Source organism: Nerophis lumbriciformis, linkage group LG13 (genome assembly GCF_033978685.3).
Source record: "Nerophis lumbriciformis linkage group LG13, RoL_Nlum_v2.1, whole genome shotgun sequence".
In the NCBI taxonomy this organism is placed as follows: domain Eukaryota; kingdom Metazoa; phylum Chordata; class Actinopteri; order Syngnathiformes; family Syngnathidae; genus Nerophis; species Nerophis lumbriciformis.
In genome coordinates, this window is record NC_084560.2 from 8,155,421 (window position 1) to 8,173,423 (window position 18,003).

At 36.4% G+C, this 18,003-nt stretch overlaps 1 protein-coding gene across 1 annotated transcript in view; it reads left to right on the forward strand.

Annotated features, from left to right (window-relative positions):
* The first annotated feature begins 2,256 nt into the window (after window positions 1-2,256).
* Window positions 2,257-18,003, forward strand: part of LOC133613876 (E3 ubiquitin-protein ligase SH3RF3-like) — a 325,501-nt gene continuing 309,754 nt past the window's right edge. Inside the window, exon 1 of the mRNA XM_061971746.2 lies at window positions 2,257-2,879. Within this exon, the coding sequence (XP_061827730.1) occupies window positions 2,412-2,879 (468 nt within the window). The 5' untranslated portion in view covers window positions 2,257-2,411. The remainder of the gene's footprint in view (window positions 2,880-18,003) is intronic.

Genomic DNA, 18,003 nt, shown 5'->3' on the forward strand with positions numbered 1-18,003 from the left:
GTATCGTCTGGAATGGACTTATGCTACCTTTAATGAAATTAAAAATGATGTTGTTTTTTTTGGAGACACCTAGTGGTCACAATCATTTAACTAGTTTAGTGTTTCACTCTCATTTCAAAGTTGAATGATGCGGATACGTTTGTTACTTGATACTTTCTCATATGCTTCTGCCTTGGAGATTTTGTATGTGCAAGCAAATGGCAACTATAATTAGTTGATACTTGTTTTTATTGACAAAGGTGGTGTTTGCTTATCTGTTGTGTAGCTGCTAGCTCCTAGTAGCCTATAGTCTAGTCACTATAAAAGTTGTTGTGTGCTTATTGTAAGACATTTAGATGTTAACTGCTTGTATCGCACATAATATCACACACACAGGTAAACACGCTGCCGAACTGCTTGTATCTCACATGATATCACACACAAGTAAACACGCTGAAGGACTGCTTGTATCTCACATGATATCACACACAAGTAAACACGCTGCAGGACTGCTTGTATCGCACATGATGTCACACACAAGTAAACACGCTGCAGGACAGCTTGTATCGCACATGATATCACACACAAGTAAACACGCTGCAGGACTGCTTGTATCGCACATGATGTCACACACAAGTAAACACGCTGCAGGACTGCTTGTTTCGCACATGATATCACACACAAGTAAACACGCTGCCAGACTGCTTGTGCCGCACATGATATAACACACAAGTAAACACTGCAGGACTGCTTGTATCGCACATGATGTCACACACAAGTAAACACGCTGCCTGACTGCTTGTATCACACATGATATCACACACAAGTAAACATGATGCATGACTGCTTGTATTGCACATGATATCATACACAAGTAAACATGACGCAGGACTGCTTGAATCGCACATAATATCACACACAAGTAAACACGCTGCAGGACTGCTTGTATCGCACATGATATCACACACAAGTAAACATGCTGCCAGACTGCTTGTATCGCACATGATATCACACACAAGTAAACATGCTGCAGGACTGCTTGTATCGCTCGCACATGATATCACACACTAGTAAACATGCTGCCGGACTACTTGTATCACACATGATATCACACACAAGTAGACACACTGCAGGACTGCTTGTATCACACATGACATCACATACAAACACTGCAGGACTGCTTGTATCCCACATGATATCACACACACAAGTAAACACCCTGCAGGAGTGCTTGTATTGTTCATGATATCACACACAGGTAAAGACACTTTAGGACTGCTTGTATCGCACATGATATCACACACAAGTAAACACGCTGCAAGACTGCTTGTATCGCACATGATATCACACACAAGTAAACACTCTGCTGAACTGCTTGTATCGCACATGAAATCACACACAAATAAACACACTGCAGGACTGCTTGTATCACACATGATGTCACACACAAGTAAAAACTCTGCAGGACTGCTTGTATCGCACATTATATCCCACACTAGTAAACACTGCAGGACTGCTTGTATCGCACGTGATATTACACACAAGTAAACACGCTGCCAGACTGCTTGTATCGCACATGATATCACACACAAGTAAACATGCTGCAGGACTGCTTGTATTGCACATTATATCACACACTAGTAAACACGCCGCAGGACTGCTTGTATCGCACATTAAATCACACACAAGTAAACACGCTGCCAGACTGCTTGTATTGCACATGATATCACACACAAGTAAACAAGCTGCCAGACTGCTTGTACTGCACATGATATCACACACAAGTAAACACTGCAGGACTGATTGTATCGCACATGATGTCACACACAAGTAAACACGTTGCCGGACTGCTTGTATTGCACATGATTTTACACACAAGTAAACATGATGCATTACTGCTTGTATCGCACATGATATCACACACAAGTAAACACTGCAGGACTGCTTGTATCTCACATGATATCACACACAAGTAAACACGCTGCAGGACTGCTTGTTTTGCACATGATATCACACACAAGTAAACATGCTGCCAGACTGCTCGTATCGCACATGATATTACACACAAGTAAACACTGCAGGACTGCTTGTATCGCACATGATATCACACACGTAAACACGCTGCAGGACTACTTGTATCGCACATGATATCACACACAAGTAAACACTGCAGGACTGCTCGTATCGGAGATTTTAGATGCAAGCCGATATCATCCGTGTCGTTTGGCCGGATGACGATGACGATGACGAAGCTGACGATGACGAGGATGAAGATGAGAGTGTGACCTCAGCACTTCCAGCGGAGCCGCGGGAGAGCCAGGCTGCAGCACGCGGAGGGAGGGACACAGCGAGCGGGCAGGCACAGTGGCGACGAGCCGCGGGAGGAAAGCGCGTCCCCCGCCTGCCGCCCGTGGTCAGGACTAGAATGTTCTATGCTCGCCGTGCATTTCCCCGCCACAAGAACCCGCCGCCGCGGCGTCGTCTCCCCGCAGCCTGAAGCCCAGATGCTCGCCCTGTCCGCCGCCGACATGGACGAGTCTTCGTCCCTGCTGGACCTGCTGGAGTGCTCGGTGTGCCTGGAGCGCCTGGACACGACGGCCAAGGTGCTGCCGTGTCAGCACACCTTCTGCCGCCGCTGCCTGGAGAACATCGTCAGCTCCCGGAACGAACTGCGCTGCCCGGAGTGTCGCATCCTGGTGGACTGCGGGGTGGACGACCTCCCGGCCAACATCCTCCTCGTCCGCCTGCTGGACGGCATCAAGCAGCGGCCCCGGCGAGGCAGCGTCGGAGCGGGCGGCGGCAGGCAGACTTTGCAGGGCTACGCAGCCGGGATATGCGCCTCTCCTGCGGGCAGCGCCATCCGGGAGCTGCCGGTGGCTACACGGAGCTCCCCTGTAAAGGTAGGAGCTTTTAAACGTCTGATTTTTTACCGCTTCTGTGGCCCCTCAAGACTACTTCCTCGGTACTTTTTATTCCAACATGCCAACACTTATTTGGTTGCATATGGAACGTGTTTGCATTGCACATTTGTTTTTTTTTAGAAGATTGTGTGATGACGAAACTTACCTGGTAACAAGATCCATGCACCTGGAACATGCAGGCTGTTTTCTGCAGATGACTCATCTTCTTAGTTCTCGTTGATGTGACAACTGTTTTGTTGGGAGCCTGCAGCTTTGTGTCCTACAAGATAATTTTGTGTCTGATAAATGTTGACACACTCCTTTTAAAGTGGAACTGCACTTTTTGCATTTTTGTCCATCATTCACAACCCTTATGTAAGACAAGAACACATGTGTATTTCTTTTTTTATACATTCTAAATCGTAAATAAAATCTAGCAAAAGTCAGCTAACAATTGAGCTATTGAGAGTCGCTCAATTCCGCCTATGAAGCACTCTAAAAACATCCGAAAAGGTTTTATATACACTCATGTAGTATCTAGTAACATTCATAATAACATGTAATATTTACACATTTTGATCATTTTAAGTATACGGCGGCGTATTAATTTCACAACAATCACTTTTCAAAGACAACAATAAAGACTACTTTGGGAAAAATTATGATTCAGAAACTTCTATTTTTGATCCTAAATATAAGGAGGATGATCTACAAAATGATCTGGGATCTTCTATTTTATGCATTCTAAATTATAAATAAAAGCTAGAAAAAGTCAGCTAACAATGGAGCAAATGAAAGTTGCTTTCTCCGCCTATAAAGCGCTCTAAAAAAAACGTCCAAAAACCTCCATCAAGGTATTATATATGTAGTATCTAGTAACATTCATAATAACATGTAATATTTACATATTTTGATCATTTTAAGCATATGGCGGCGTATTAATTTCACGGCCGCATCACAACAATCACTTTTCAAAGACAACAATAAAGACCACTTTGGGAAAAATGATGATTCAGAAACTTCTATTTTTGATCCTGAACATAAGGAGGATGATCTACAAAATGATCTGTGACCTTCTATTTTATGCATTGTAAATCGTAAATAAAAGCTAGACAAAGTCAGCCAACAATGGAGCTAATGAGAGTTGCTTTTTCCGCCTATAAAGCGCTCTAAAAAAACGTCCAAAAACCTCCGTCAAGGTTTTATATACACACTGTAAGTATATATGTAGTATCTAGTAACATTCATAATAACATGTAATATTTACATATTTTGATCATTTTAAGCATTCTGCGGTGTATTCATTTCACGGCCGCATCACAACAATCACTTTTCAAAGACAACAATAAAGACTACTTTGGGAAAAATTATGATTCAGAAACTTCTATTTTTGATCCTAAATATAAGGAGGATGATCTACAAGATGATCTGTGATCTTTTTTTTTATGCATTCTAAATTATAAATAAAAGCTAGAAAAAGTCAGCTAACAATGGAGCAAATGAAAGTTGCTTTTTCCGCCTATAAAGCGCTGTAAAAAACGTCCAAAAACCTCCATCGAGGTTTTATATATGTAGTATCTAGTAACATTCATAATAACATGTCATATTTACATATTTTGATCATTTTAAGCATACGGCGGCGTATTCATTTTACATACGCATCACAACAATCACTTTTCAAAGACAACAATAAAGACCACTTTGGGAAAAATGATGATTCAGAAACTTCTATTTTTGATCCTGAACATAAGGAGGATGATCTACGAGATGATCTGTGATCTTCTATTTTATGCATTCTAAATTATAAATAAAAGCTAGAAAAAGTCAGCTAAGAATTGAGCTATTGAGAGTCGCTCAATTCCGCCTATGAAGCGCTCTAAAAACATCCAAAAAGGTTTTATATACACTCGTGTAGTATCTAGTAACATTCATAATAACATGTAATATTTACATATTTTGATCATTTTAAGTATACGGCGGCGTATTAATTTCACAACAATCACTTTTCAAAGACAACAATAAAGACCACTTTGGGAAAAATGATGATTCAGAAACTTCTATTTTTGATCCTGAACATAAGGAGGATGATCTACAAGATGATCTGTGATCTTCTACTTTATGCATTGTAAATCGTAAATAAAAGCTAGACAAAGTCAGCCAACAATGGAGCAAATGAGAGTTGCTTTTTCCGCCTATAAAGCGCTCTTAAAAAACGTCCAAAAACCTCCGTCAAGGTTTTATATACACACTGTAAGTATATATGTAGTATCTAGTAACATTCATAATAACATGTAATATTTACATATTTTGATCATTTTAAGCATTCTGCGGTGTATTCATTTCACGGCCGCGTCACAACATTCACTTTTCAAAGACAATAAAGACCACTTTGGGAAAACTGATGATTCAGAAACTTCTATTTTTGATCCTGAAAATAAGGAGGATGATCTACAAGATGATCTGTGATCTTCTTTTTTATGCATTCTAAATCGTAAATAAAAGCTAGACAGAGTCAGCTAACAATGGAGCAAATGAGAGTTGCTTTTTCCGCCTATAAAGCGCTCTAAAAAAACGTCCTAAAACCTCCATCAAGGTTTTATATATGTAGTATCTAGTAACATTCATAATAACATGTCATATTTACATATTTTGATCATTTTAAGCATACGGCGGCGTATTAATTTCACGGCCGCATCACAACAATCACTTTTCACAGACAACAATAAAGACCCCTTTGGGGGAAAATTATGATTCAGAAACATCTATTTTGATCCTGAATATAAGGAGGATGATCTACAAGATGATCTGTGAACTTCATTTTTATGCATTCTAAATCGTAAATAAAAGCTAGCAAAAGTCAGCTAACAACTGAGCTATTGAGAGTCGCTCAATTCCGCCTATGAAGCGCTCTAAAAACATCCAAAAAGGTTTTATATACACTCATGTAGTATCTAGTAACATTCAAAATAACATTTAATATTTACATATTTTCATCATCTTACGCATACAATGGCGTATTAACTTTACAGCCACATCACAATAATCACTTTTCAAAGACAACGATAAAGACCACTTTGTGAAAAATGGTGATTCAGAAACTTCTATTTTTGATCCTGAATATAAGGAGGATGATCTACAAGATGATAACATGATAAGTTGTTTTTTCCGCCTATAAAGCGCTCTAAAAAACGTCCAAAAACCTCAATCAAGGTTGTATATATGTTGTATCTAGTAACATTCATAATAACATGTAATATTTACATATTTTGATCATTTTACGTATACAATGGCGTATTAATTTTACATACTTATCACAACAATCACTTTTCAAAGACAATAATAAAGAACACTTTTGGAAAAATGAGGATCCAGAAACTTCTATTTTTGATCCTGAGTATGAGGATGATCTACAAGATTATCTGTGATCTTCTTTTTTTTATGCATTCTGAATCGTAAATAAAAGCTAGCAAAAGTCAGCTAACAATGGAGCAAATGAGAGTGTTTTTTTCCGCCTATAAAGCGCTCTAAAAAACGTCCAAAAACCTCCATCGAGGTTTTATATTCACACTTTAAGTATATATGTAGTATCTAGTAACATTCATAATAACATGTAATATTGACATATTTTGATAATTTCAAGCATACGGCGGCGTATTAATTTCACAGACGCATCACAACGTTCACTTTCCCTTCAACAACAACAAGACTACTAATCATGGCAGACTTGATGAGAGACAACAAAGACTACTCTGCGACAAATGACGATCCAGAAACGTCTATTTTCGAGCCTGAATATAAGGAGGATGATCTACAAGTTTTAGAAGCTGTGTGCTAAACAGATGCAAGCTTTAGTCCAACACTAAGCATCATGTAGCAGTATTGCTAAGTGCTAAACAAGATATACAAACGTAATAAAACAATCACTTACTGTACAATGTCTGCTCTCACTGAGATAAAGTTTATATATTCCCCTTTACATCAACAATTCATTAAAATCCCCACAAAGGGTAAAAAAAAGTGTTTTTTCGTGTCTTTCTCGCCCTAAGTTGGATGTCAAAGTTGACCAACTTGTGGGTTTATGTCCACAACCTTCTATGATTTCTAATCTAGAATGAACTTTTACCAAGTCAGAGGCGATGCAGCAGCTCAACATGTCAAGCTAGTTAGTGATCACAGCGCCACTAAAAGTAGTTCCTCGGCTTTAGCGCTTATAATAATATCACTAATACTTGTTAATATTCAGCTCACGACATGTAACTTAAGTATTGTTGGTGCTTTTTGGAGGTTTTATAGATGCATTAGTGTACTCTCATTAGCTGCCATTGTTAGCTGACTTTTGTTAGAGTTATTTTACGATTTAGAATGCATAAAAAAGCAAAACGTGTTCTCGTTTTAGCATAAGGACTGTGAATAATAGAGAAATTTGCCCCAAAAAATGCAGTTCCCACTTTAAAAGCACGTTTGGCCTAAGAGGAGACAGCCGGTGTCTGCAGTGTGATCTTTATTTTGCAGAATAATGAGAGATGAGTTCATGTTTCATCATACAGTTTGTAGCCAAAGAATTGCGATCTAAATCCGTGAAATGCTTGTTTTGTGTTGTGGACGTCAGGAGGTGGCTTTGCAAAGTGCACCGTTTGTTTCCTTTAGTGTCTTTTTTAAAAATGTTCAATCTCAGATTTATATTCTGTTGTTTTGATTAATCTTTGAATTTTGATTGCGTGGAGTTGACTGTGAAAAATCATGAGAGCGGTGGTATGAGGCTATTGTGATATTTTTTTACATAATCACATAATATCTACGGCTTTTGACACGCACAGGTGGATGCAGGGCATACTTGGTCAACAGCCATACAGGTCACACTGAGGGTGGCCATATAGACAACTTTAACACTGTTACAGATATGCGCCGCGCTGTGAACCCACGCCAAACAGGAATGACAAATGCATTTCGGTAGAACATCCGCACCGACAACAGAACAAGTGCCCAGAGCCCCTTGCAGCACTGGCTCTTCTGGGACGCTACAATATACACCCCTCGCTACCCCCCCCCCCCATGTCAACACATTTCGGGAGAGCATCCGCACCGTAACACAACATAAACACAGCAGAACAGATGCCCAGAATCCCTTGCAGCACTAACTCTTCCAGGACGCTACAATATACCCCCCCTGCCCCCACCCCGCCCACCTCAACCTCCTCATGCTCTCTCAGGGAGAGGATGTCCCAAATTCCAAGCTGCTGTTTTGAGGCATGTTAAAAAAAATAAGGCACTTTGTGACTTCAATAATAAATATGGCAGTGCCATGTTGGCATTTTTTTCCATAACTTGAGTTGATTTATTTTGGAAAACCTTGTTACATTGTTTAATGCATCCAGCGGGGCATCACAACAAAATTAGGCATAATAATGTGTTCATTCCACGACTGTATATATCGGTATCGGTTGATATCGGCATCCGCACCGTAGCACAACATAGACACGGCAGAGCGGATGCCCGGGGCCCCTTGCGGCACTAACTCTTCCGGGACGCAACATTATACATCTCCCACTACGGTAACACTCAACAGCTAATCTACACACATAGTCACACACATACGCTCTTGGATTTTGTCACACACCATCCTATAGTTTATTAGTATAAGGGAATAAGCGGTAGAAAATGGATGGATGGATATATGTTAACTATATATATAATAAATAATTGAACATAACACTCCCTGGTGTCTGTTGTCGTCATCTCCCTTAGTCAAACGCAACACCCCCCCGCAACCCCCTGTCCACCACCTCAACCCCGCCCTCCCAACACTGCCCGCCTCGGCCTCCTCATGCTCTCTCAGGGAGAGCATGTCCCGAGTTCCAAGCTGCTGTTTTGAGGCATGTTCGGAAAGAGTGATGCACTTTGTGACTTCAGTGGTGGATATGGCAGTGCCATGTTGGCGTTTTTTTTTCCATGGCTTGAGTTGATTTATTTTGGAGGGCCTTGTTGCATTGTTTGGTGCGTCCAGCGGGGCATCACAACGGGGTTGGGCATAGTAGTGTGTTGGTTCCACGGCTGTGTGTGTCGGTGTCGGTTGGTGTCGGAATGGGTGATTAAGAGTTGGACAATATCGGCAAAAAAGCCATTATCGGATTTAGAAAAAAATATATATATATATGACCCCTTTAATGCGCCCTATAGTCCGGTGCGCCTTTTGTATGAAAATAGACCTGACTCGACCCGCTCATCGGCATTGCGTCTTATAACTCGGTGCACCCTATAGTCAGAAAATACAGTACTCATTCAACCCTGAAAAAAATTGCGAAAATCGGACATTTAACAACGACTAGACATCAAAGTGTGAATGATATGCAGTCATTGTTTCCTATTGGACCTTTTCAGTGACGGACACAGTGTTCCAGACCATTCATTACCATGAATCGATTAACGTGGACCCCGACTTAAACAAGTTGGGGAACTTGTTGGGGTGTTGCCATTTAGTGGTCAATTGTGCGGAATATGTACTGTACTGTGCAATCTACTAATACAAGTCTCAATTAATCAATCAATCAAAGCAGCAACAAGTTGAACAATGGTAGAAATTCACACAATCATTCAAACTAGGGGTTGCTCAGATGTGCAGTACTACCACCACCCCACAGGGGCAACAGCGAGGCATATGTGTCACAAAGAAGCAGCAGTGGGGAGAGTAGAAGAAGACTACTCATTCGATCGAAAATAAAATACAAAAATCGGACTGGACAACAAAGTTAGAATGTTCCGCCCCGAGCAAGTTACCACGAATTGATTAACGTGGAAACAAGTTTGGAAGGCTTGTTGGGATGTTGCCATTTGGTGGTCGGTTGTGCGGAGGGTGTGCTGTGCTGTGCAATCTACTAATGGAGGTTTCAATCAATCAATCAATCAATGGAGTCATTGTGTCCTGTAGGACCTTTTAAGCGACGGACACATTGATTGATCCAAGTTGAACAATGGTAGATATCCCAGCGTGTAACCTTCATCACGAAACTTGGTCAAATCTTTGCAAGTAGATATTGTGCATAAAGATATTTAGTTTGTTTTGTATCGAAATTGCTCCCTTTGATGTGTTTTGTAGTCGTGGTCATGTTGTTATTTGTCTGAGAGTAACATGTAGTGCTAAATTTGACCAGTAGAGGGCGATAACGCTACACCTTAGGTTTAATTGTGTTGAGCCATTCATTGTGTGCAATGTTTAATGTTGTTTCATTTCTGTATGGGTAAACATCTGTAGTTTATTGTGTGAATGTAGTAACACTAAACATTCTATTTGGGGCGGTATAGCTCAATTGGTAGAGTGGCCGTGCCAGCAACTTGAGGGTTCCAGGTTCGATCCCCGCTTCCGCCATCCTAGTCACTGCCGTTGTGTCCTTGGGCAAGACACTTTACCCACCTGCTCCCAGTGCCACCCACACTGGTTTAAATGTAACTTAGATATTGGGTTTCACTATGTAAAGCGCTTTGAGTCACTAGAGAAAAAGCGCTATATAAATATAATTCACTTCACTAATTCACTTCAAATGATGCACACATGTTGAAAGTCATGTTTTGATGTTGTATTTATTAGAGAATAAAATAATGAAAGATAGGGCAAGCACAAAACATGTCTTTATTTCAACTATTTGCTGTAAAATACACATCCAGGCTATTAAGAGTGTTTTATTGGATTCTTTGAAGAAACTCAATACTACAAAACCCAAAACCAGTGAAGTTGTCACGTTGTGAAAATGGTGAATAAAAACAGAATACAATAATTTCCTAATCCTTTTCAACTTATATTCAATTGAATAGACTGCAAAGACAAGATACTTAACATTCAAACTGAGAAACGTTGTTATTTTTTGCCAATATTAGCTCATTTGCAACATGTTTCAAAAAAGCTGGCACAGGTGGCAAAAAAGACTGAGAAAGTCGAGGAATGCTCATCAAACACTTATTTAGAACATACCACAGGTGAACAGGCTGATTGGGAACAGGTGGGTGCCATGATTGGGTATAAAAGCAGCTTCCATGAAATGCTCAGTCATTCACAAACAAGGACGGGGCGAGGGTCACCACTTTGTCAACAAATGGGTGAGCAAATTGTTTAAGAACAACATTTCTCAACCAGCTATTGCAAGGAATTTAGGGATTTCACCATCTATGCTCCGTAATATCATCAAAGGGTTCCGAGAATCTGGAGAAATCACAGATGATATTACGGACCTTGGAACCCTCAGGCGGTTCTGCATCAAAAAGCGACATCGGTGTGTAAAGGATATCACCACATGGGCTCAGGAACACTTCAGAAAACCACTGTCAGTAACCGCAGTCGGTCGCTACATCTGTAAAGTGCAAGTTAAAAACTCTACTATGCAAAGCCAAAGCCATTTATCAACAACACCCAGAAACGACGCCGGCTTCGCTGGGCCCGCTGCTCATCTGAGATGGACTGATGCAAAGTGGAAAAGTGTTCCGTGGTCTGACGAGTCCACATTTCATATTGTTTTTGGAAACTGTGCAAAAAACCATCCGGACTGTTCTTGGCGCAAAGTGTAAAAGCCAGCATCTGTGATGGTATGGGGGTGTATTAGTGCCCAAGACATGGGTAACTTACACATTTGTGAAGGCGCCATTAATGCTGAAAGGTACATACAGGTTTTGCAGCAACATATGTTGCCATCCAAGCAACGTTATCATGGACGCCCCTGCTTATTTCAGCAAAACGATGCGGGTACTAGACTCGCCTGCCTGTAGTCCGGACCTGTCTCCCATTGCAAATGTGTGGCGCATTATGAAGCCTAAAATACCACAATGGAGACCCCGGACTGTTGAACAACTTGTTGTTAAAAGGAAAGGCCATGTAACACAGTAGTAAAAATGCCTTTTTTGCAATGTGTTGCTGCCATTAAATTCTAAGTTAATGATTATTTGCCCAAATAATAACAAAGTTTCTCAGTGGGAACATTAAATATCTTGTCTTTGCAGTCTATTCAATGGGGTGAGTGTTTCCACATGAATCCTGGAGCGGGAGTAGAACATCACCGTCTTGTTTGGAGGTGTGCACGCCCAGGTGAGGTCTCCCGGCGGCCATTTAAATGTTTGACTGGTCCCTGGCAGACGCTCATGTGCTTATGAAGGCATCTTCATAAACGTCTTCGCAGACCTTTTAGTGGCGGTGTTACCCTGGACGATGCCGCTGTGAACGCAGACTTGTGTGATTTCACGGAGATGTCAACAACACCCGTGAGTTGTTGGTCTGGGTTTTTCAGTGAAGAGAGACGGTCGTGCCTCCCTGCAAAGTCCCGGTCTGCTCTGTGTCAGAGCTCTTTGTGGGTGTTAGCAGAACGAGGCGGCAGGTGGGGTACGTGGACAAAAGTGTTGGGACACCGTACAGGAAGGAGGGAGAAGACGGAAACATGAGGTGGCTTCCTCTCATCTCTACAAGATGTTGTAGTCCAGGAGTGTCAAACTCTTCTTTCTTTTTTTTTTACTGAGGGCCACATTGCAGTTTATGGCTGCTCTCAGAGGGGCCGCTTGGATTTGATCGTTACCATCTTTCACCGACAATATCACCAGCTTTTGAAATCATAAGTCAAAAGGACAAGCTTTTTCTTTATTTTCATGACTATTTACATTGGAGATTGTCACTGAAGTACATTGATGACGTAGTACATTGATAAAGTAGTACATTGATACAGAAGTACATTGATAAATAAGTACATTGATGAAGAAGTACATTGATGAAGAAGTACATTGATGAAGAAGTACATTGATAAAGTAGTACATTGATAAATAAGTGCATTGATAAAGTAGTATATTGATAAAGTAGTACATTCATGAAGAAGTACATTGATAAAGAAGTACATTGATGAAGTAGTACATTGATAAAGAAGTACATTGATGAAGAAGTACATTGATGAAGAAGTACATTGATTAAGAAGTACATTGATAAAGAAGTACATTGATAAAGTAGTATATTGATAAAGTAGTACATTGATAAATAAGTACATTGATAAAGTAGTATATTGATAAAGTAGTACATTGATAAATAAGTACATTGATAAAGTAGTATATTGATAAAGTAGTACATTGATGAAGAAGTACATTGATAAAGAAGTACATTGATGAAGAAGTACATTGATGAAGAAGTACATTGATAAAGAAGTACATTGATGAAGTACATTGATGAAGAAGTACAATGATGAAGACGTACAATGATAAAGAAGTACATTGATGAAGAAGTACATTGATGAAGAAGTAGTACATTGATAAAGTAGTATATTGATAAAGTAGTACATTGATAAATAAGTACATTGATAAAGTAGTATATTGATAAAGACGTACAATGATAAAGTAGTACATTGATGAAGTAGTACATTGATAAAGAAGTATATTGATGAAGAAGTACATTGATAAAGAAGTACATTGATGAAGAAGTACATTGATGAAGAAGTACATTGATGAATAAGTACATTGATAAAGAAGTACCTTGATAAAGAAGTACATTGATGAAGAAGTACAATGATGAAGAAGTACAATGATAAAGACGTACAATGATAAAGAAGTACATTGATAAAGAAGTACATTGATAAAGTAGTACATTAATAAAGTAGTACATTGATAAAGTAGTACATTGATAAAGTAGTACACTGATAAAGACATACATTGATAAAGTAGTACAATGATAAAGAAGTACATTGATGAAGAAGTACATTGATGAAGAAGTACATTGATAAAGTAGTACAATGATAAATATGTACATTGATAAAGTAGTACATTGATAAAGAAGTACATTGATGAAGTAGTACACTGATAAAGACATACATTGATAAAGTAGTACATTGATGAAGAAGTACATTGAGAAAGAAGTACATTGATAAAGTAGTACATTAATAAAGTAGTACATTGATAAAGTAGTACATTGATAAATTAGTACACTGATAAAGACATACATTGATAAAGTAGTACAATGATAAAGAAGTACATTGATGAAGAAGTACATTGATGAAGAAGTACATTGATAAAGTAGTACATTAATAAAGTAGTACATTGATAAAGAAGTACATTGATAAAGTAGTACATTGATGAAGAAGTACATTGATAAAGAAGTACATTGATAAATAAGTACATTGATAAAGAAGTAGTACATTGAAAAAGAAGTACATTGATAAAGTAGTACATTGATAAAGTAGTATATTGATAAAGTAGTACATTGATAAAGAAGTACATTGATAAAGTAGTACATTGATAAAGTAGTATATTGATAAAGTAGTACATTGATAAAGAAGTACATTGATAAAGAATGACATTGATAAAGAAGTAGTACATTGATAAAGAAGTACATTGATAAAGTAGTACATTGATGAAGAAGTACATTGATAAAGAAGTACATTGATAAAGAAGTAGTACATTGATAAAGAAGTACATTGATAAAGTAGTATATTGATAAAGAAATACATTGATAAAGAAGTACATTGATAAAGTAGTACATTGATAAAGAAGTACATTGATAAAGTAGTACATTGATGAAGAAGTACATTGATAAAGAAGTAGTACATTGATAAAGAAGTACATTGATAAAGTAGTATTTTGATAAAGAAATACATTGATAAAGAAGTACATTGATAAAGTAGTACATTGATAAAGTAGTACATTGATGAAGAAGTACATTGATAAAGAAGTACATTGATAAAGAAGTAGTACATTGATAAAGAAGTACATTGATAAAGTAGTATATTGATAAAGAAATACATTGATAAAGAAGTACATTGATAAAGTAGTACATTGATAAAGAAGTACATTGATAAAGTAGTACATTGATGAAGAAGTACATTGATAAAGAAGTAGTACATTGTTAAAGAAGTACATTGATAAAGTAGTATATTGATAAAGAAATACATTGATAAAGAAGTACATTGATGAAGAAGTACATTGATGAAGAAGTACATTGATTAAGAAGTACATTGATAAAGAAGTACATTGATAAAGTAGTATATTGATAAAGTAGTACATTGATAAATAAGTACATTGATAAAGTAGTATATTGATAAAGTAGTACATTGATAAAGAAATACATTGATAAAGTAGTATATTGATAAAGTAGTACATTGATGAAGAAGTACATTGATAAAGAAGTACATTGATGAAGAAGTACATTGATGAAGAAGTACATTGATGAATAAGTACATTGATAAAGAAGTACCTTGATAAAGAAGTACATTGATGAAGTACATTGATGAAGAAGTACAATGATGAAGAAGTACAATGATAAAGACGTACAATGATAAAGAAGTACATTGATGAAGAAGTACATTGATGAAGAAGTAGTACATTGATAAAGTAGTATATTGATAAAGTAGTACATTGATAAATAAGTACATTGATAAAGTAGTATATTGATAAAGACGTACAATGATAAAGTAGTACATTGATGAAGTAGTACATTGATAAAGAAGTATATTGATGAAGAAGTACATTGATAAAGAAGTACATTGATGAAGAAGTACATTGATGAAGAAGTACATTGATGAATAAGTACATTGATAAAGAAGTACCTTGATAAAGAAGTACATTGATGAAGAAGTACAATGATGAAGAAGTACAATGATAAAGACGTACAATGATAAAGAAGTACATTGATAAAGAAGTACATTGATAAAGTAGTACATTAATAAAGTAGTACATTGATAAAGTAGTACATTGATAAAGTAGTACACTGATAAAGACATACATTGATAAAGTAGTACAATGATAAAGAAGTACATTGATGAAGAAGTACATTGATGAAGAAGTACATTGATAAAGTAGTACAATGATAAATATGTACATTGATAAAGTAGTACATTGATAAAGAAGTACATTGATGAAGTAGTACACTGATAAAGACATACATTGATAAAGTAGTACATTGATGAAGAAGTACATTGATAAAGAAGTACATTGATAAAGTAGTACATTAATAAAGTAGTACATTGATAAAGTAGTACATTGATAAATTAGTACACTGATAAAGACATACATTGATAAAGTAGTACAATGATAAAGAAGTACATTGATGAAGAAGTACATTGATGAAGAAGTACATTGATAAAGTAGTACATTAATAAAGTAGTACATTGATAAAGAAGTACATTGATAAAGTAGTGCGTTGATGAAGAAGTACATTGATAAAGAAGTACATTGATAAATAAGTACATTGATAAAGAAGTAGTACATTGAAAAAGAAGTACATTGATAAAGTAGTACATTGATAAAGTAGTATATTGATAAAGTAGTACATTGATAAAGAAGTACATTGATAAAGTAGTACATTGATAAAGTAGTATATTGATAAAGTAGTACATTGATAAAGAAGTACATTGATAAAGAAGTACATTGATAAAGAAGTAGTACATTGATAAAGAAGTACATTGATAAAGTAGTACATTGATGAAGAAGTACATTGATAAAGAAGTACATTGATAAAGAAGTAGTACATTGATAAAGAAGTACATTGATAAAGTAGTATATTGATAAAGAAATACATTGATAAAGAAGTACATTGATAAAGTAGTACATTGATAAAGAAGTACATTGATAAAGTAGTACATTGATGAAGAAGTACATTGATAAAGAAGTAGTACATTGATAAAGAAGTACATTGATAAAGTAGTATTTTGATAAAGAAATACATTGATAAAGAAGTACATTGATAAAGTAGTACATTGATAAAGTAGTACATTGATGAAGAAGTACATTGATAAAGAAGTACATTGATAAAGAAGTAGTACATTGATAAAGAAGTACATTGATAAAGTAGTATATTGATAAAGAAATACATTGATAAAGAAGTACATTGATAAAGTAGTACATTGATAAAGAAGTACATTGATAAAGTAGTACATTGATGAAGAAGTACATTGATAAAGAAGTAGTACATTGTTAAAGAAGTACATTGATAAAGTAGTATATTGATAAAGAAATACATTGATAAAGAAGTACATTGATAAAGAAGTACATTGATAAAGTAGTACATTGATAAAGAAGTACATTGATAAAGTAGTATATTGATAAAGAAGTACATTGATAAAGAAGTACATTGATAAAGAAGTAGTACATTGATAAAGAAGTACATTGATAAAGTAGTATATTGATAAAGAAATACATTGATAAAGAAGTACATTGATAAAGTAGTACATTGATAAAGAAGTACATTGATAAAGTAGTACATTGATGAAGAAGTACATTGATAAAGAAGTAGTACATTGATAAAGAAGTACATTGATTAAGTAGTATATTGATAAAGAAATACATTGATAAAGAAGTACATTGATAAAGTAGTACATTGATGAAGAAGTACATTGATAAAGAAGTAGTACATTGATAAAGAAGTACATTGATAAAGTAGTATATTGATAAAGAAATACATTGATAAAGAAGTACATTTATAAAGAAGTACATTGATAAAGTAGTACATTAATAAAGAAGTACATTGATAAAGAAGTACATTGATGAAGAAGTACATTGATGAAGAAGTACATTGATGAATAAGTACATTGATAAAGAAGTACCTTGATAAAGAAGTACATTGATGAAGTACATTGATGAAGAAGTACAATGATGAAGAAGTACAATGATAAAGACGTACAATGATAAAGAAGTACATTGATGAAGAAGTACATTGATGAAGAAGTAGTACATTGATAAAGTAGTATATTGATAAAGTAGTACATTGATAAATAAGTACATTGATAAAGTAGTATATTGATAAAGACGTACAATGATAAAGTAGTACATTGATGAAGTAGTACATTGATAAAGAAGTATATTGATGAAGAAGTACATTGATAAAGAAGTACATTGATGAAGAAGTACATTGATGAAGAAGTACATTGATGAATAAGTACATTGATAAAGAAGTACCTTGATAAAGAAGTACATTGATGAAGAAGTACAATGATGAAGAAGTACAATGATAAAGACGTACAATGATAAAGAAGTACATTGATAAAGAAGTACATTGATAAAGTAGTACATTAATAAAGTAGTACATTGATAAAGTAGTACATTGATAAAGTAGTACACTGATAAAGACATACATTGATAAAGTAGTACAATGATAAAGAAGTACATTGATGAAGAAGTACAT